General features: G+C 39.4%; 1 protein-coding gene across 6 annotated transcripts in view; it reads left to right on the top strand.

Moving 5' to 3' along the window:
• The first annotated feature begins 7,274 nt into the window (after nt 1–7,274).
• The window catches only part of angel2 (angel homolog 2 (Drosophila)), a 40,369-nt gene continuing 26,455 nt past the window's right edge, over nt 7,275–21,188 (top strand). For 2 of the 6 annotated variants that reach the window (XM_048249791.1, XM_048249790.1), the window contains exons 1-2: nt 7,275–7,867; nt 16,335–16,561. In XM_048249791.1, the coding sequence (XP_048105748.1) occupies nt 7,525–7,867; nt 16,335–16,561 (570 nt within the window). In that variant the 5' untranslated portion in view covers nt 7,275–7,524. The other 4 variants (XM_048249792.1, XM_048249795.1, XM_048249796.1 and 1 more) reach the window with 4 other exon arrangements.

The raw sequence follows: 21,188 nt of genomic DNA, 5'->3' as shown, positions 1-21,188 counted from the left end.
ATTCTTGCCACGCATGCAGAAGTCCAAGCAGTAACGTTAATCAAGGATCTTTGGTTTGCTCACTGTCAATCTTTTGACATGATTTGCCAGCCTGGACTACGACAGCCCAACTTTTCAAGGTAGGCTCTGCTTTTCTGCTTTTTATCTCTGTTGGTTTATTCAGAGACAACAATAAGCAAACGAGCGATTGATAACTTTACTGTAAGGTTATACTATTATTTTCCAGCAACATAGGCTAGGCTACTAGCTTAGCTTGAGCAAAACAGCCATCACAATAACTAGCCTATTTTGGTAACAGCTAACGCCAACAGGATCACTGATAAAAAAACCGAGTGTAATTGTGACTTAACCTATTTTCAAAAAGGAATAAATGGCTCATGTTTATTTTGTGTTGTTTCAGATTGACCATGGAGATGACTGAGGAAGACAGCCTGAATATCGATGGGAACAGTGGAATTAACACTAACTTAAACTTTGTCTGGGATTGCACTTCTACAGCCAGGTTGTTGAATAAAAAAATAATAAGACACTTATGTGTAAAGTTTTTTACCCCCTTGTGTTTGTAGCCTAGCTTATGTTTATCAGTTGAGCTGTTGGGGAAAACGTTACTTAACTTTAGCCTGGGTGAACCTATAACGAACCTGTTAGCAAATGTGTAGCAAACAGATTTTTCAGGATAATTAGCCCTAATTACCAATCACATTTCACATGTCAAATAAAGCGGGCTGATGTCTGATAAACGGGTCCGCATTCACACACAATAAGCGGACCCGTATTGCATCTCATAAACAGATCTGGAACACGCCAGTAACACAGACTACCATACTAAACTGGGCCAGTCTTAGCCCTTATTGGTACCAGATCCGTCAAACGGATCCAGACCAATTTTGGACCGATAAAGGCAATTTTGGACGCCGGATCAGGTCCATTATGCAGATCCGTGCCGGACGTTGTGGTAGGTGTGGCCCAGTTCCGTCCCAGTGTATGTTTGCTATCTGGGATGCCCGTCCGTGAATTTGTGTCTGGCGCCGGGTCTCCTTTAAAGTCGATACGTCGAGATTAAAGTCGACATGACATTTCAACTTTATTCTCGAAATGTCGAGTTTAAAAATTATGAGTTTAATGGCAAAAATATTTTTTTCTTCATGTGTGGCCCTAATACTCCGTCGTCCTAGGCTATATTTCAACCTCGTTAGTGTAGTAAAAAAAAAAATCAGAACTATTCACGAGGTTTCTGGGCAGCATATTTATGTTCTGTTAGCAAGCGAACTTCTCATGACTGCCGACAAAGTAGCCTACTGCCAGCTGACGAAGCTCTCATTTTAAAAGACATCCATTAGAATCAATTAAATGCAGGACTGACCATGCCCTTTACACCCTCTCCTGTAGGCCTACTAGGCCAATCAATCTAGCCCAAAAAGACAAAACATTTGCAACAGAAATGATTCATAGCGGCCCACCAGCCAATTTTCAAAAACCCCAATGTGGCCCTTGAGCCAAAAAGTTTGCCCACCCCTGCTGTAAATCAATTGAGGAGAATAGGGGAACATTTTCAATTAATAGCTATCACTATAAAACTTCTTCAGTTGATTAGTGACATCATACCAAAGAAAAAAATGCATTACAAGTTTTTGAGATTTTATGTTTATAGGCTATATGCAAATTAGGCATGTATTCATAAAATGTAGCCTACCATAATTTGCATATTACAAAACACACAATCTGAAATTTGGACGAAGCCAGATTAAAAATGTATTGTTTCATTCTTGACACATTAACAAAAAGACAAAATTAACTCATTGAGTGCCTAAAACGTAATATTACGTTTTTAGCTCTTTTTTTTTAATTACGAAACTAGACACTCTAACACACCTTATATGTGATTTTGGGAACTCTGTGATGAATGGAAATGAAATATATGACGATCGAAAACTCATGAAAACGCACAATCTGAACATTTTAACTGGACATTTTATCATAACTCTTTTTTTCGCTTTGGGTCGAATCAGTGACGATGCACGCCAGGTCAAAACCAGGCCATTTTCGTGGGTCTATCACTAGGTGGCAGTCTCGCCAGGTCTCGCTGATCACTTCCCGGAAAGTTTACAGGCAACATTTCATATTTCATGAAAGACGTTTTATCTCCATTTCGGAAAAAAAAGAGATATTGATGAAAACTAGCCACCGTTTAGCTTGGGATTTCTCAGTAACAGAGGCGTGTAGAAATACACAGTTTGCACCCACTGAGAGCTTAAAGTCCCACCTTTTAAACGAGCCATTGTATCTGTTCATAGCTATAACACAGAATATGCTGTGTCTGTACAAAAATCATCAACAATGGTCTAGATTGCTGGCACTCTAGGACAAAGCTTCCGAAAACAGCTTGGCATTCAATGAGTTAAAGAAGGGTGGAACTGTGGCTATGTTTCTCTATCATCCCATAGAAAATGCTATTTAGAATCAGATGTTTTTGGTATAAAATGTAGAAAATATCAGGCTATTGAAAATATATCAACATTACTCCTCCCTTCTCAAACACAACATATAGATAGGAAGAAATCTCTAATGAAGTGGATATTTCTCCTCCACAGTGTACGGAAACATAATTTTGAGAAAACACCCTTTAAAGATTATAGTAAAAGGGAATACATTTTTCAGCGGAAACCACTATTAACAGACAAGTCATTGATATTGAAATCTGTAAATAGACAATACATACCCAAAACCACAACTCAAGAGACACTTGAGCCCAGTAGGCACTTTAATATACAAAATAGGAGGTAGGCCATAACACTTTTGCTTCCAAGCTTACAATATTAGCAACAAAGAAAACCACCAACTATGTTTATGTAAACAAATAAAGAGCAGGAAATTATCAAAAGAGAAAATAGCTATTGTTATCCATTGTGTTTCTTAAACGTCTGTACGTGAAGTCATACAATCACAACACATACTAAGATCATACTAAGGCTAACCGCTTATAGAGTCCGCATAAACAGGGCCTAAGCATTTGTTAGCAAAGCCTATATATATATACTACTAAGTATTTCTGATATGTTGCGGATTGGATCATAAATGGCCATAGCAACGAAGAGGAATGACTGATTCTTCTCTATTATTGTGTTATATGCGTTGGGTTACATTGTGTTCTTATCTACAGTATATTTCTGATATGTTGCTGACTGGATCATAAACGGCCACAGCAACGAAGAGGAATGACTGATTATGACTCACTCTTCTTTATTATTGTGTTACATGTGCCAACTGTAAAGCACTTTGAGCTGCGTTCTGTGTATGAAGGCGCTATACAAATAAAGATTATTATTATTATTATTATTATTATTATTATTATTATTATTATTACTGTGGCATGGCCGTAAAATCCACTTATAGATTTGACTCTGTGGCAACAACAAAAAAAGTTCAATCCATGTTTTCAATATGTTTTCAATATTTCAATACATATTTGCACATACGTCTCTGCACTCTGTGCAAGCTAGGGAGCAGTAGAGGCCTTGTCGACTGCAATTGCAGCGCATTGTGCTGCAACCAGACTTGCACTTGCAGCGCACAAGCTCGAACAAAGATTGAGGTTCAGGGTCCTGGTCAGTATGGACAGGAATGAGGCATAAATCTTGGATCTTCCAGCCCTATTCCTCTGGTGGTAGCAAGTTTCCCATCCATTCTTGAACTTGATGGTACACTCTGATAAGTTCAAGAAAGGATGGGACACTTGCGAATGTGGCTTATGTGTAAATATGTCGTCAAACGTAGATGAGAACATGGATTGAAGTTTTTTTTTGTTGCCACAGAGTCAAATCTATGTGGATTTTACGGCTGTGCCACAGTGGATAACAATGGTTATTTTCTCTTTTGATTATGGTCTAATTTCCTTCTCTTTATTTGTTTACATAAACATAGTTGGTGGTTTTGTTTGTTTCTAAAACTGTAAGCCTGGAAGGGGAAAAAGTTGTATGGCCTACCTCCTATATATTTTGTATATTAAAGTGCCTACTGTGCTTTCTCTTCTACATATGTCTCTTGAGGTGTGCTTTTGGGTATGTGTTGTCTATTGACTTGTCTGTTAATAGTAGTTTCCGCTGAAAAAATTATTTCCTTTCACTATAATCTTTAAAGGGGGTTTTCTCAATATTAGGATTCCGTACACTGAGAATTATTCACTTCAGTGTAACACCTACATTTTCTATTCAGTAACACCTACATACTATTCATTAGAGATTTCTTCCTATCTATATTTTGTGTTTGATTAGGGAGGAGTTATGTTGAGATATTTTCAATAGCCTGATATTTTCTACATTTTATACCAAAAACATCTGACTCTAAATAGTATCTAAATAGTATTTTCTAGTATTTTCATAGCCAAAGTCTTCTTTAATTTTGTGTTTTTGTTAATGTGTCAAGAATAAAACAATAGGCATACATTTTTAATCTGGCTTCATCCAAATTTCAGATTGTGTGTTTTGTAATATGCAAATTATGGTACATTTTATGAATAAATGCCTAATTTGCATACAAATAAAATCTCAAAAACTTGTAATGGATTGTTTCATTGGTATGATGTCATTATCAACTGGAGACCAAAGATTCTAGAACAGAGCTCTGTATGGGCTGGCACTCACAAAGGCGAACTTGGTATAAATATCTATATATATTCTGAAAATACGTGTTATAAGGATTCCATTTCACCCCACTTATAGATATGCACAACTTATTGTTTTCACAGCCACACAATTTGAAGTTCAACAGTGTATGTCAATGGCAGACATAGTATATGACTCGGTACACACTTAGTATGGCCTGGTACCTACAAAGGCGAATTTGGTATAAACATCTATATATATTCTGAAAGTACATGTTATAATGATTTCATTTCACCCCCCTTTTACATATGCACAACTTATTGTTTTCACAGCCACACAATTTGAAGTTCAACAGTGTGCCAATGACAGGCCTAAAGTAAATGACTTGGTACAGAGTTAGTATGGCCTGGTACCTACAAAGGCGAACTTGGTATAAATATCTTTATATATTCTGAAAGTACATGTTATAAGGATTCCATTTCACCCCTTTTACATATGCACAACTTATTGTTTTCACAGCCACACAATTTGAAGTTCAACAGTGTATGTCAATGACAGGCCTAAAGTATATGACTCGGTACACACTTAGTATGGCCTGGTACCTACAAAGGCGAACTTGGTATAAATATCTATATATATTCTGAAAGTACATGTTATAAGGATTCCATTTCACCCCCCTTTTACATATGCACAACTTATTGTTTTCACAGCCACACAATTTGAAGTTCAACAGTGTATGTCAATGACAGGCCTAAAGTATATGACTCGGTACAGTGTTAGTATGGCCTGGTACCTACAAAGGCGAACTTGGTATAAATATCTATATATATTCTGAAAGTACATGTTATAAGGATTCCATTTCACCCCCCTTTTACATATGCACAACTTATTGTTTTCACAGCCACACAATTTGAAGTTCAACAGTGTATGTCAATGGTAGACATAGTATATGACTCGGTACAGAGTTTGTATGGCCTGGTACCTACAAAGGCGAACTTGGTATACATATCTATATATATTCTGAAAGTACATGTTATAAGGATTCCATTTCACCCCACTTATAGATATGCACAACTTATTGTTTTCACAGCCACACAATTTGAAGTTCAACAGTGTGCCGATGACAGGCCTATAGTATATGACTCGGGACAGAGTTAGTATGGCCTGGTACCTACAAAGGCGAATTTGGTATAAACATCTATATATATTCTGAAAGTAAATGTTATAATGATTTCATTTCACCCCCCTTTTACATATGCACAACTTATTGTTTTCACAGCCACACAATTTGAAGTTCAACAGTGTATGTCAATGGCAGACATAGTATATGACTTCGGTACACACTTAGTATGGCCTGGTACCTACAAAGGCTTAATTTGGTATAAATATCTATATATATTCTGAAAGTACATGTTATAATGATTTCATTTCACCCCACTTTTACATATGCACAACTTATTGTTTTCACAGACACACAATTTGAAGTTCAACAGTGTATGTCAATGGCAGACATAGTATTTGACTCGGTACACACTTAGTATGGGCTGGCACTCACAAAGGCGAACTTGGTATAAATATCTATATATATTCTGAAAGTACATGTTATAATGATTTCATTTGACCCCACTTTTACATATGCACAACTTATTGTTTTCACAGCCACACAATTTGAAGTTCAACAGTGTATGTCAATGGTAGACATAGTATATGACTCGGTACAGAGTTTGTATGGCCTGGTACCTACAAAGGCGAACTTGGTATACATATCTATAAATATTCTGAAAGTACATGTTATAATGATTTCATTTGACCCCACTTTTACATATGCACAACTTATTGTTTTCACAGCCACACAATTTGAAGTTCAACAGTGTGCCAATGACAGGCCTAAAGTATATGACTCGGTACACACTTAGTATGGCCTGGTACCTACAAAGGCGAACTTGGTATAAATATCTATATATATTCTGAAAGTACATGTTATAAGGATTCCATTTCACCCCCCTTTTACATATGCACAACTTATTGTTTTCACAGCCACACAATTTGAAGTTCAACAGTGTATGTCAATGACAGGCCTAAAGTATATGATTTCGGTACAGAGTTAGTATGGCCTGGTACCTACAAAGGCTAACTTGGTATAAATATCTATATATATTCTGAAAGTACATGTTATAAGGATTCCATTTCACCCCCCTTTTACATATGCACAACTTATTGTTTTCACAGCCACACAATTTGAAGTTCAACAGTGTATGTCAATGGTAGACATAGTATATGACTCGGTACACACTTAGTATGGCCTGGTACCTACAAAGGCGAACTTGGTATAAATATCTATATATATTCTGAAAGTACATGTTATAAGGATTCCATTTCACCCCCCTTTTACATATGCACAACTTTTTGTTTTCACATCCACACAGTTTAATTATATTGACGTTGAAAAAATATAGCATTCTAATGTGTATTTTCGATTTAAATGTCTTATTTAATTATTTTCTAAATTTACTTTCCCTTTGGTAACACAATACAGTTTTAAATTAATAATTTTTAAACATATTCATTACTTTTTCATTGAAAAAGTAATGACTATGTTCTGACTTTTATTTTGAATGATTCGCGAATGGCGGCCATATTGGAATTTTCTTTACTGTCGCTAGTTTCACACTACTCTGCCTACGTCTGTGTGCTTACCATAGACAGTAGTAGTAGTAGTAGAAGTACTACTTCCCTCTCTGCTACTCGCTCACATAGGTACATAATACTGAATGAGTAGCTAGGCTACGCTCTTAATCAACGTATATGAATATTCGGATGCAGCCCTATACTTTTACTTTCGCTAGGTTCACCCTGCTAGGAAAAGTGCTGTCTAGCTTTGGCGTGTAACGTTATCTATTGATATTTTCGCGTTGGACTATCAATGACCTCCCTGGGCTCCTGTTTACACCTCCAGTGGCATACCCGTTGTTGGAGGAACAATTGCCAGTCCAAACTTTGGACACGGTTTTCTCGCAGCGTTTCCTTCACTCAAAAAGCTGAAGCTTCGCGACGCTATCAACGCACATTGGACAGAGTCACTCAGAGATTCCTTACAGACTTTCTCCGGACGTATTGCTTCTCCAGGAGTCTGAAGAATAATTCTAGCGATCCTGAAGAGACTTCTGAAGATCCTACTGCTAAAAGAAGTTATTTATGGAACCATCGTCAGATGTATCAGCAGACACCTTCAACAAACATCAACAATCAGTGTCACAATTCTTCAGGCAGGTTTTTAAAATGTTCTTTAGAGCCAGTTCATAATTATGGGATAAGGATAGGATCCGTGCGTTCTAAACAGCAAATTTCAATAAAAGCAAACACATTTACTAGTCTACTTATTTCCTACTTTGAATGACTTTCCAACTTTGAGAGATTAACATGTCTTTGACTGGCATAAAAAATAAGCTTGTCAAATCGCCAACATTGGCAGCAAATTGTTGCACGTTCACAGTAACCACTGTAGGTGGAGGTAGCCTAAATGCACCTTCATCCACTGTCACACGCACGCCTATGTTTATTTTGTGCGGCTACTTAGGCTATTATATGGAGAGAAAAACATTAGCCTTACAGTATTTTAGTAGTAAATTGTAATTATGTAACCCGATTATGCTAACCGTTAAGGTGATGATACACAGGGCAACTTTTAGGGCAATATTGCCGGGAAATGTTGCCAGCCACAGGCAACCAGGTGAGACACACAGCAACTAATCAGGGCAACACACAACTGGCAACAACCAATCAGATGAGAGAAATCTGTCGCCAAGGAGGCAGACATAGCAGACATGGACACTGAGACATTTGCGGCTGTCACTCTTGTCTTGGCTTCAGCATTTTTTAAGTATAAGTTAAAATGTATTAGCAGATGTTTTTAGCTAAAAAAAAAACACATATTTTAGCCAGAGACTGTTTTTTAGTAATAGATTTCTCTCATCTGATTGGTTGTTGCCAGTTGTGTGTTGCCCTGATTAGTTGCTGTGTGTCTCACCTTTTGCCTGTGGCTGGCAACATTTCCCGGCAATATTGCCCTAAAAGTTGCCCCGTGTATATCCAAAGTGTTCAGATACAAAATAGTTGCCCAACCTCAATGAGAAAGTATTTCTCGTCAACATTGCCTTGTCAACATTGCCTTAAAAGTTGCCCCGTGTATCATCACCTTTATTAGCATCTCTATGGGATTTCTCATATACATTAGCCATAAGACAGGGATGTCAAACTCAGGCCCGCGGGCTGCTTATTTGTGGCCCGCGAGGTCATTATTCAATCTGTATTAGAAGTGGCCCGCCGCGTAGTTTAAACAACGCATCCATATCTGAGCTGGCCCGACAGTATTATCTTCAGCGCATCCGCATTAGAGCTGGCCCAGCACGCTATTCTATTCAGCGCATGAGTTGCTACATACTGTACATCGATAACACTTCAAATCCCAAAATGCGTTGCATCGTTAATGTCGCCTTTTCTGTTCATAAACAAAACACGTATCCATGCAACCAGACAAACTATCAACGAAAAATAGCGGTTTAAAGATTGATAATCGAGCTTTCAAGATAGGTGGGAAAAACGATTATATCGTTCATATTATTCAAGGACAAACCCGTTTGCTTGGTATGTGGATTCACCGTAGCTGTCACTAAAGAGTACAACATAAAACGGCACTACGAAACTAAACATGAAGACAAATGCAAAGATCTGGATGCGAAGCTTAAGCTACAGAAGGTGGGAGAATTGAAAGCAAGTCTGCTTTCAAGGCAGACTACCCAAGCCAAGTTACAAGTGATGATGCTGCAAAAGCGAAGTTTTACTGTTGAACAGGATATCGGCGCAAACAGCACGGCCATTCTCAGAGGGAGAGTTTGTTAACTGTTAATAGTTACAATTACAATTTTGATAATTGTTAAATGTTATTTACAATTTTTATAGTTCACCTGCAAAAAATAGGCCAATATATTTTTTCTATTCAGATATTCAATATATTTTTTCTATTAGGCTATATTCAGAAATGCCTGCATTCTATTTTTTTTGTGTGTATATAGTTTTAATTCAATAAAAACATTGGTTATTCAATAAATGTTGCGCTTGGCCCGCGACATACTCCCAGTTCTTAATTTTGGCCCCCTGTGAATGAGTTTGACACCCCTGCCATAAGATAACGCATTAGTTTCTATGCAGAAACTTGAAATGCTGCATGATTGCTCTTAAAACAAAACATCAGTTTCTCGGCTCACTCGTCACTCTTAGCGAGCTACGAAGACTCCAAAGGTAAACATTACAAGTTGTTTACCTTTATAGTTCCCAAACTGTCCCTTAAGAGTCTTCTTTCGAAATAAAGCTCGAAATAAAAAACTCCTTGCGTCCGACGTAGGCCTACAAGGCACTGTCCACTCTGAAGGTGCTGAATTGGTTGCATCGATTGCTCAGAAATCCATTTTTTCACTTCACGCGGAGGCATGACAGCGAAAGACACACACACAAAAAAAAACATTGCTCAAATATCGCCTCCAGTAGCCTAGGCCTCACGCTACTTTAAAATGGATGAACTTATTAATAGCATACGATGATAAAAAGTAGAAATGAAATGATCTTCCCTAAATTAACAAAGTTTTCACAAAGTCTGTAGGGAAGCGATCTGCAATCTGTCGGCATGACCTATATACAATGTATTGTGACTTTGAGACACACTGTGCTTATTTAGCAAGATATTTTAAATTCATTGCATCATCATGACATATGTCAACAATCTCATCTCTATTCAATCTCAACATTTTGACATAATTTTGACATGATTCTGATAAATCACCTAGGAGAAGTGCATCAAAATTGATCATGTGCCACCAGTGTAATAGCCATTTGTTTTCTTGCCAGTTGGTGGTGCTATGCCAAATCTTCATCATGGGCATGTGAATATCACTATTAGCATAGTTTTTCATAACCTGTGAAATCAAACATTTCCGGTTCCGGCGCCGTCAGGTGTGGCAGCCTACTCAGCAGCTCCGTGTCTTAGTGTTTGTTTCTACGTCTTTTGTCTACTTTTTGTTTACTTTTTACTTCACAACTTTTTGGATTACACACTTTGAGGAGTGTTTTTATTCTATCCTATGGATACGGACATATTACAACGCTCCAGCGACAGCAAGCTTGTGTACACAAGGAACCAGCTGATCGCACTACGACGGAATGCTGGCTGTGTTCGCGACAACATTCCAGAGGAACTGTGGTGCTTTCGGGGTTGCAGAGCGGGAGTAAAAGTGAAGACGAGGCGTCGGGAGAAGAAGTGGAGATACAAGCCCTCAGTTCCATCGATTGTGATGGGAAACGTGAACTCACTGGCTAATAAGACTGACGAACTGGATGCCCTGGTAAGAAACCAGAAGTTGTACAGGGAATGTAGTTTGTTATGCTTTACGGAGACGTGGCTAACAAGCCATATCCCCACTTCTAACGTTGAGCTGCCTGGCTTCAGTGTAGCTCGTTTGGACAGAGACTGTAAACTTTCTGGCAAAAAGAAGGGAGGCGGACTGGCGCTGTACATTAACAATAGATGGTGCAATCCCGGACATGTAACAGTAAAGGAGACTGTATGCTGTAAGGATGTGGAGTTATTAGCGGTTAGTCTCCGTCCGTACTACATGCCGAGGGAGTTCTCGCACGCAATTGCTGTCTGTGTTTACGTTCCACCTCGAGCTTTTCCGGATACAGCGTGTGACGTCATCCACTCCACAGTCGCAAGGCTTCAAACCCAACACACTGACGCCTTTTTTGTGATCTCTGGCGACTTCAATCACATAATACTGGACTCCACACTCACAAATTTTTACCAGTATGTTGACTGCCCTACAAGGAAAAACAGGACAATAGACCTCATGTATGCAAACGTGAGGGATGCATACAGTGCAAACCCCCTCCCCCCACTGGGAAAGTTAGACCACAACCTCATTCATCTCCAGCCAATGTACAAGCCCAAAGTACAGAGGCTACCAGTTCCCACACGCACCTTCAGGAAGTGGACACCCGAAGTGGATGAGGCTCTGAGAGACTGCTTCGAGTGTACTGACTGGATTGTGTTACAGAATGGAGAGGACTTGGAGGAGGTCACACAGTGCACAACTGACTACCTGAACTTCTGCATGGACATTGTTGTTCCCACCAGAACTGTGTCGGCTGCTTTCCCAACAACAAGCCTTGGATAACCAGCAATGTCAAGACCCTTCTCAACAGGAAAAAGATGGCGTTCAGAGAGGGGACATGGCAGAGCTGAGGCTGCAGTCTAAGGGGAACTCAAATTCAAGCTGAAGGAAGCGAAGGAGGATTACAGAAAGAAGGTGGAACAGAAGCTGCAGGAAAACAACTTGAAGGAGACATGGGACTGCATGAAGGTTATCACTGGCCTGAAGAAGAACAGCAGCTCTGTGGAGGGGGACCTGGACAGGGCGAACCAGTTCGCGGTGCACTCCGTTTGCAAACTGCAAACTTGCAAAAAAAATAATTGAAGAAGAAGAAGAAGAAGAAGAAGGTTACTCAGGCAGGCCAGTGAACCCTTCTTCTTTTTCTGTGAGCTTTTTTGGCAGTTTGCAAATTGAGTTTTCCTAATTTTCCTAAGTAAAATCCTGGAAAGAGCAGTGGCTGGCCAGCTCCAACACCACATATCCCACCATGAGCTCTTTGAACCCCTCCAGTCTGGCTTCAGAACCCACCACAGTACTGAGACTGCCCTCATTAAAATCACCAACAACCTTCTAACTGCTGCCGACAAAGGCCTCATCTCCATTCTCATCCTCCTTGACCTCTCAGCAGCCTTTGACACAGTTTCCCACACCATCCTCCTCAACCGCCTCTCTGAGCTCATTGACTTCAGTGGCACAGCTCTTTCATGAAAGGAAAGAGGACGCTGAAGGGCGCTAACTCCATCCTGGCCCCAGTTAACTATCGCTGGTATCCCCAGGGGTCTGTGCTCGGCCCTCTCCTCCACCATATACATTCTCCCCCTGGGTCAAATTATACGTCACCACGGTCTCAGCTTCCACTGCTATGTTGATGACGCCTAACTGTACATTAGCACCAAACCCTCAACTCAGCTTCCACCTGGACCACTTGTCAATTGTTTGCAAGAATTTAAAAACTGGATGACCTCTAATCTTCTCAAACTAAATAGCAATAAAACTGAGCTAATGGCGGCGGCTCCTAAGCCACTGCTTACCAGGCACTTTCAATAACTAGATATTTAAGTACAGTATAAAAACAGCTTTGAGAGTGGAAATTTCAAGCATCATCTACAAGGACATGTATCTGGGTAGGCTATCATAGCACTCCAAAAGTTGCCTGTATAAATTTAAAAAAGGCCTAGCCTACAGACAATGCCAACTTAATAACACAGGTAATTAAATAATTGGAAAATCAGGCACTTTGAATAGGTTTGTAAAGAACGGTTAAAGTAGGCCTATACAGACTTATATAGACAGTTCCAATGAGTTCCACAAACCATTTATCAGCCTGAGTGGCCTAATTAGTCATTAGGCTAGGCCTACATATCAACATAAGACTAGCTTGTGCTAGTTTCCGCCTAGCAATAACGTCAATGCTTTTCTGCCTTCCATCCATGTGTAAAACAGCAAGCAACCGCGCAAATCCGTCGACTGTCAAAAATCCTATAGTTTTTCTCGAACTTGATCGTTTGTAGGGTCATGCCATTAGATGAGGGGCCACTCATTTATCCCCCTACATTTCTGTAAATAGACTTGACTTGACTTGACTTGGCCGCGATTAAACCTCTATGGGCCGGCCCGCACTGCGCACACTCCGAACACACACAGAAACAATATGGCTGGATAATCAGCAAATCTCGTAAACGGCAAAAAGGACGGAGAGAAATTATTAAAATAACTTATTATACGGCTCTTCATAATGCTAGTAGAACGCTCCATTGACTTGAATGGGATTTCCCAAAGTTCTAGCGGTAAATAAATACATGTAATTACTGCTGCAAACATATAATTACCGCTGTCAATGGCAACGGGTTTTGTGCTTCTGATCGCCTTTCATATCACTACTGCCAAGGACTGGAACTTCATTCAAGCGTGAAAGCAGGCGGTTGATCAGCTGTGTTCTAAAGAATGTTTGATTCAAGTTCAGCAGCATGTGTTGTTGCAAACTATTTGTTTCTCAGCAAATGCCACGATGAACGTTAACAAATAGGCTAGGTTATGTAGGCTAAAGTCATATCGTGGGGAGTTTATTATTTCGTTTTGGCAAGTAGCCACATAATAAGCGGGATAATGTATAGAACGCCGGTCATTACTGTGAAAATAAGTCCCTTCAGGGCGGAACAGAACCCCTCCGCTGCACGTCAGGGTCCGGTTCGCCCTGTCGGGACTTATAGAGTGGTGAAGTCCCGCCCCTTACGTTTGCCTCCATGGGACTTATCTTTCAAAAAAATTTGAACGGCAGTCTATGGCGAAAAAGAAATTATTTTCTGGTCCCGGTTGACTTGTGCCTTGAATTACCCATATGATGTTTGTCAATTTTAAAGACAATTTTTCATGTAAAGACATTTGCAGTTTGTTTAAGAACTATTGAATTACAACATTGTGAAAGATCATTAATTCCAGCGACTACAAACCCATCAGTCGGCTTAGTGGCGTTAGCTGTTTCACAGCCACACTAGATTGTACAAGCATACCAGCAACAGGTCTTAATTGGGCTTTCCTTGCCGAAGAAAATACCATGAGTCAGAGGATTAAACACATCAGGTAAGTTGTATTAGATCCATAGACTGTACATTACATACTGTTAAGTGACATAGCAGGCAGCAAGATGCAACCGTTAACTAGCATAACAGCTCTTATCGTTTCATTACGTTGGTGACGTACATCGTTCGAGACGAGAGATGTAGTCCACTGAGTGGATTCGCACAAAACCAACATAACTTTTGAAGTCTATCGAACAACAGTACTTTCTTGACGTGAAAAATTATCTTTTAAATTCACACACATCATATGTGAAATTTGTGGCACAATTCAAACTGGACCAAAAAATAATTGTTATCTCTCCATTAACTCCCGTTCATAATTTTTTGAAAGATAGGTCCCATGGACCGGAAGTAGAAGGGGCGGGACTTCACCACCTTTTCCCAGTAATGACCGGCGTTCTATACATTATCCCTTACATATGACTATTTCATTGAAAATATATGTTCAATTTGATACCAGCAACACGTTTCAAAAAAAGTTGGGATGGGGCCAAGAAAATGCTGTAAAAGTTGTGTAATGGTAAAGAAAACCAAAGGAGGAATATTTTACAACTAATTAGGGTAACTGGCAACATGATTGGGTATGAAAAAGAGCATCCCAGAAAGACAGAGTCTCTTAGAAGTAAAGATATAGAGGTATTCATATCCCTCTAAACTGTAAATCTGAATGGACAGATGATAAAACAATGTAATTATAAAGCTTCAAAACATGAAATTGCAAAGTATTTGGGGTGTTCATGATCTAAAGTACATAATATCATTAAAATATTCAGAAAAGCAAATGAAATCTTTGCAAACAAGGGACAGCTGAAAAACAATATTGGATGGCTGTGGTCTTTTGTACCTCTGATGGCCCTGCATTAAAACCAGACCTGTTTTTGTCATGAAAATCATTGTAAGGGCTCAGGTAAACCTCTGATAACTCTGAAACCTCTGTCTATGAGCACAGTTTGATACTCAATTCACAAATGCTAGTGTAAACTTTACCATGCAAAAGAAGAAACATGACATGATGCAGAAATACCAGTCTTATCTTGGCCAGAGCTTGTTAAAATAAAATTAAAGATTTAGGGTCTGGCTATGAGTAATGAAAACTTGAGGGGCGGCACCAAGCATGCGTTTGATAATATCACTGCACGCAATTTGGATAACACTGCAACCAATGTTTACTGACTGATTCCGGACTTCGACGTTGCAGCGCTGTCGTCATCTGTTTAGCTCGCCTCTGGTCCGCCTTTATCAGATACACAGATGTGATTGGTGCAGCTCAGCTCCAAGGACATGAGTAATGAGCATCATTACTGATTGCCAGAGTGACTCGCAGAGCAAATTCAAATTGTGCTCTCGCGAGAACTCGGTAGTATCGGGCAGGAATGGGACAACACTTCATTCTCAAAACTCTAGCAACTGTTCTCAGTTCCTAAACATTTACAGATTTGTGTTAAATTAAGAGGTGAAGCAGCTCAGTGGTAAACATGCAATCGTCCCCACTTTTTTCAAAACATGTTGCTGGCATCAAATTCAAAATATTGAATTTGATGCCAGCAACTACAATACTGTATATTTACCAAAGTTTTCCAAACTTTTTCTGACTTGGGGTTGTAGCTTCCCAACATCATGTGTCAAAATAGCATTGCTTTTTTATTTGGCAGCGGAGGTCATACACAGCAACAAGCTTATGTTGTGTATGTTGTGGCTTTTGTATGCTAAATATCATTGTGTGTGTGCCGTTTGTGTGCCGTGAGATTTTGTTGTAGTAAGTAGTGTGTTGTAGAAACACTGCTCCCTCCTACCATTTGCTATCTTCTTAAATTTGGGCATGTTCATTGTAATGCTTTGCAAAGTCTCTACTTTTGTTTGTTGTATGAAATGTTTACATGGCGTTTCCTGTTGGATAGCTTGATGTTGGTCAAATAACCTACTCACTTTATGTCTCATATTTTTCAATGCAGAGACAGAGAGACGATGGGAGGATTTATTGCACACCAATGGAAGATATCAATCCCTTGACGGGTTGGGACAGAGGTTCTTCGACTTTTCTGTGATGTCATACAACATCCTTTCACAAAAACTTTTATATGACAATGCCCACCTGTACAAGCATTGTTCCTTACCCATCCTTAAGTGGAATTATCGTTTGAGAAACATCATGAAAGAGATACAAAGGCACAATGCTGATGTAAGTCAGTCATTTCTCATGGTTTTGTTTCTTATTTAAATATCTAAAATGAGTAGTTGGGCTGATATAGATAGATACTGTAGATAGATCAGATTAATCGGTATAAAACGTATTCACCCCCTTTTACTGCTTTTATAAATGGAATCTTGATCAATTTCATTTGGGCTTTTTTTTACAATAATTTACATATCCCCTCTTCAATGTCCCTTCAAGGCAGCATGGCGTATATGCATCTATGGACACAATTAAAGCTTAGAGTCTACGTGGATAGGTCTCAATTAGGCTTGCATATACATTCTGGATACTGCAATTTTACTCCATTTTTCTTTGCAAAACTGTTCAAGCTCTGCCAGGTTGGAAGGGGAGGTAGGCTCTGGTAGGCTTCTGCTCATTGTCCTGCTGGAGAGTAAATGTTCTCCCAAGTTGTAGTTCTCAATTGCAGACTGAATCAGATTGTCCTCCAGAATTTCCATATATTATGCTGAATTAATTTTACTTTTACCTTTACAAGCCTTCCAGGGTCTGCTGTCGAGAAGTATCCCCACAGCATGATGCTACCACCACCATGCCTCAAATTAAGAATGGTGCGCTTTTGGTGATGAGCAGTGTTTGATGTTCAGTTCGGTATCTAGTCTAATGGCCAAAAAGCTTCATTTTGGTCTCATCAGACCAACAAACCTTCATCTATTTGATCTTGGAGCCTCCCTCATGTCTTTGGGCAAACTTTAGTTGAGATTTAACCCATTTGCACTGGATGCTGCATGACGCAACATTCTATCTCCCGCCTGATGCTGCATAGCGCAACATTGAATCTCCCGCTGGATGCTGCGTAGCGCAGCATGCTTTTTATTTCATGTTTCTAGGTGCTACAGAGGCTTAGATATAAAATTTTGGTAGACGTTGACAATTTTATTTTTAGTATGTTTACAGAAAACCCTCAGGAAATAAGGTTATTTAGTCTAGAATGCCATAGGATTCTATAGGTGGTGGGGGGGGGGGGCTGATTGCCTAATTTCTCCCATCTCAGCTGCTGAAGCTTTTAACTCATTTAGCGTTACTACTGCAGTGCCCATTCAAACATGCCATTCCTGTAGAAAACCCGTAGCCCAATTACATGCCCGCGGGTATGCCTGCTTTAAAAATAGGATGATTGGGAAAACATCATTCCAATATTATTTATAATATATGAACCTATAATTATTAATATGCAGTAGGCCTAAGCAGAATTTAGGCATGGCTGCATGTGACATTTCCACAGATCAGAACGACATATTAAGCCTAACAGCTGTTTTGAGTTAAGGCTATATTATTTTTAAGCTTATTAAATAACTTCCTGATACTGAAGACCAACCATTTTGTGGAATGATGCATCATCGTTTGAAATTTGCAATGATGGGACTCTCTGGTAGGCTAGCCTAGGCCTAAGTGACATCACGCTCTGTCTGCCACTCGTTGTCTGTAGCTGATCGAAATGACATAAGCCTAAAGCTTTGATGTAAGGCTGTTTAGCCTATTGAATTGCTTAACGATATTGAAGACAAACCATTTTGTAGAAAGATGCATCATATGAGATTTGCAACGATTAGACTCGAAACAGTCTTTGGTAGCATAAGTGGCGTCGCTCTGTCTGCCACTCGTTGTCTAGCTGTGTGTGTCTTCTGAAATGTTGTTAAATTTGAGACCATAGCCTATCGCTCGTTTCGATTTGGGACCTTGGAGTCGGAATTGTCGTTTGTTTATTCAGTCTCAAGTCCAAAGTAGCCTGGGCTATTCGAAGAGTCAGTTTATTGCATACTTTTTATGTAATTTTGAATAGCAACATACTAGGGGTGTAACGGTTCATGCACTCGTATTGAACCGAAACGGTACGGGCGTCACGGTTCGGTGCATGGATTTACACGGAGAATACATACATATAAAAATACATAAAACTCGTGTGCGGATTAATTAATGTCATGCGCAATTACTGTTAAGTAGCGAGAGTTACGGTAGTTCTTTAGCGACACCTAACTCTAATCTGTAGCCTCGCCTTAGCTCTGAAGCTCTGATTGGCGCCTATGTTGTTTTTTTGTCAGGTCGTAGGTCAAGTCAGTCAGTCAGAGATAGCAGCACTAAGTGAGTGGTGGCGACCCACAAGAGTTAGAGGATCCGCTGGTCTCTTTAAGATCGCAAGTTTAGAACTTCAGTTACAGTAACGTTAGTACAGGCGAAAGAGTGGTGGATAAGATGAAACTGTGTCGGCGTTGTTCAGCAGTTGTTGGGTATGTGAGTGGAAAAAATGCTACACATATTTGAAGCCATCACCCAGATGATGTAGGCTACCAATCACTGAAACGAGGGGTAAAAAACTTCCCCTGCGCTTCAGCAGCCTTTGGATACATATACACATAGGGCCAAAACCTATGGCTTAAATTAAACGATTTCGTAATGACAGAAAGCTATGTAAATCGCGTGGTAATTACCTGTTGGGGTAACTTGTAACTTCTCACATGAGTAGCTGGTAGTGTTAAGTGCATAGACCATAGACTGTATATATATACAGTCTATGGCATAGACAGTAAAGTGACAACGCTAACCAGGCTAATAAACAAACCATGCTACGGTGAGTTAACGTCAAAGGGCAAAGTCACGTGACCTTCTAGTTGTAGTCTGTTTATGAAATGAAAGGAGCAATTTCGTTTTTTAAACAAAGGCAAAATAGTGTGATATTTTCACAGTTAGTAGGCTAGATTATTACTTTACACACAATGAAAAATATTGAGGCAAATTGTAGACCCTTCCATATACAACTTAACACAGATGTTGAAGGTCTTGCTTAAGAGGATTTTTAAAAAAAAAAATTCTATGTAATTTCAGAAATAAGAGATGCTGTAGGCCTATTTTCAGTTTTATAGCTGATTGTTTTATTTTGTTTACAAGTTACAGATGGAGTCTGGGTACTTATTGTACTGTTTAGCCTACATCTTACACACTTCAGGCTGTTGCAGATAGCTCAGGGAAGAGACTGTATGACACTAGGTGGTACAGCCTGAGAAATGTACAAAAAAAAATGCTTTCTGCATTTTTGTTTTGCTTTTTCCTCCATTGTACCGAACTCGTACCGAACCGTGATGTCCGAACCGAGGTATGAACCGAACCGTGACTTCTGTGTACCGTTACACCCCTACAACATACCCATGTTTGTTGGCGTGTTGTTGCAAAATCATTGAATCATTGTATACAAGCAAACTGCATACAGGGAGTCTTTATTGTTGAGGTCAGACATGATGCTCATCCAAACATCTTGCGTATTCTATGGTCTCAACCCGTGATTCAGTGCTGCCAAAACTCCGCTTACCCTCTCTGCCTCTGGTGCTGCGCTGTGATGTGTGAGAGGGGGAGTGGCTACGGTAGAGCGGAGAAAGCCAACATGTGCTTCTTTTACCGATATATTTAACAATATCTTTTGCTTTTCTTATCCAAACAACGTTTAACTTGGCACTACACTTACTCGTGCCAATAGCAAGACACCTGCCAAGTTTGAAATCGAACAAACAAACGGTTCGAGCGATATGCAGCACACACACTAGTGTTGCACGGTGCACCGATACTACAAAAGTATCGAAATACCCTGAAATTAAAAATGTCACGATACCTAATTTTATTAGTATCGATACTTTTAAGAATGACCGTGTTGTTTTGAAGTAACATGCGTGTGCGCAAGGCATGCTTGCCTCCTCCCCTATAGCCTGTGCGTCATTTCTCCTCACACACACGTATGCTGTCGTGCCATAAACAGTGAGACACTGCTGCTAGTTTAGGTGCTGTTGTAACACATAATAATAGGCTAATATCAAGTTGATTTGCTCACTTGCCTCTCTCAAGTTTGTGTTGCTAACCTACCTATTTAGGTAATTTAGGCCTACTATTGGGTTTAAAGTCATTTAGAAATAGGCTACACAACCATGGCAAACTTTTACATCGGGAGAGAGCTCCTTGCTAACTATCCCGCTAGCTCAGGTCATGTCTGTCATTCGTGGAGTGGTCACTAAAACCATTAATGAACATTGCAAGACACTTAGCTCTTCTATGATCCCAGAAAGATTTTCTTCGACTTGTTAGTGTTTTGAACATTGATTTTATCTAATGACATCGAAAACAATGAATTGCATCCACATATCCTTATGCACTATGCGCAACTATTATTCACTAGCCTAAAACCGTGAGGCTGAAGGCTACTCTCACGTAGCCTATATCTTAAAGTGACAGGCACTCAATTACACCAATGTGCACTCAATTAGCCTTACACACCACATTAAAGATATGCCTAAGTGTAATACTTTAAAAATCAATATGAAGTATTCAAATTATTTTTTTTAGCCACTAATAATTATGCAGATTATAAAATACTATACATTATTAACAAAATAACTTTATATGAATTCCAAAATATATCAAATAGAAACATATGACACAAGTCATCATTTTCCGTATGTGTGTGTGTGGAGAGTCGAGCAGAATGGCCACTGGTGTGGTGATCACACTATATTCAATATTACTGATGACGTGGGTAAAATAATTTTTTAAAAAAGTATCGAAGAAGTATTGAAATCGCAATTCTTGACCTGGTATCGGTATCGAAACTATA

This window comes from Alosa alosa, chromosome 8 (assembly GCF_017589495.1).
Source record: "Alosa alosa isolate M-15738 ecotype Scorff River chromosome 8, AALO_Geno_1.1, whole genome shotgun sequence".
Classification (NCBI taxonomy): Eukaryota; Metazoa; Chordata; class Actinopteri; order Clupeiformes; family Clupeidae; genus Alosa; species Alosa alosa.
The sequence above is the reverse complement of the archived record's forward strand: the minus strand, read 5'-3'. Positions and strand labels throughout refer to the sequence as shown.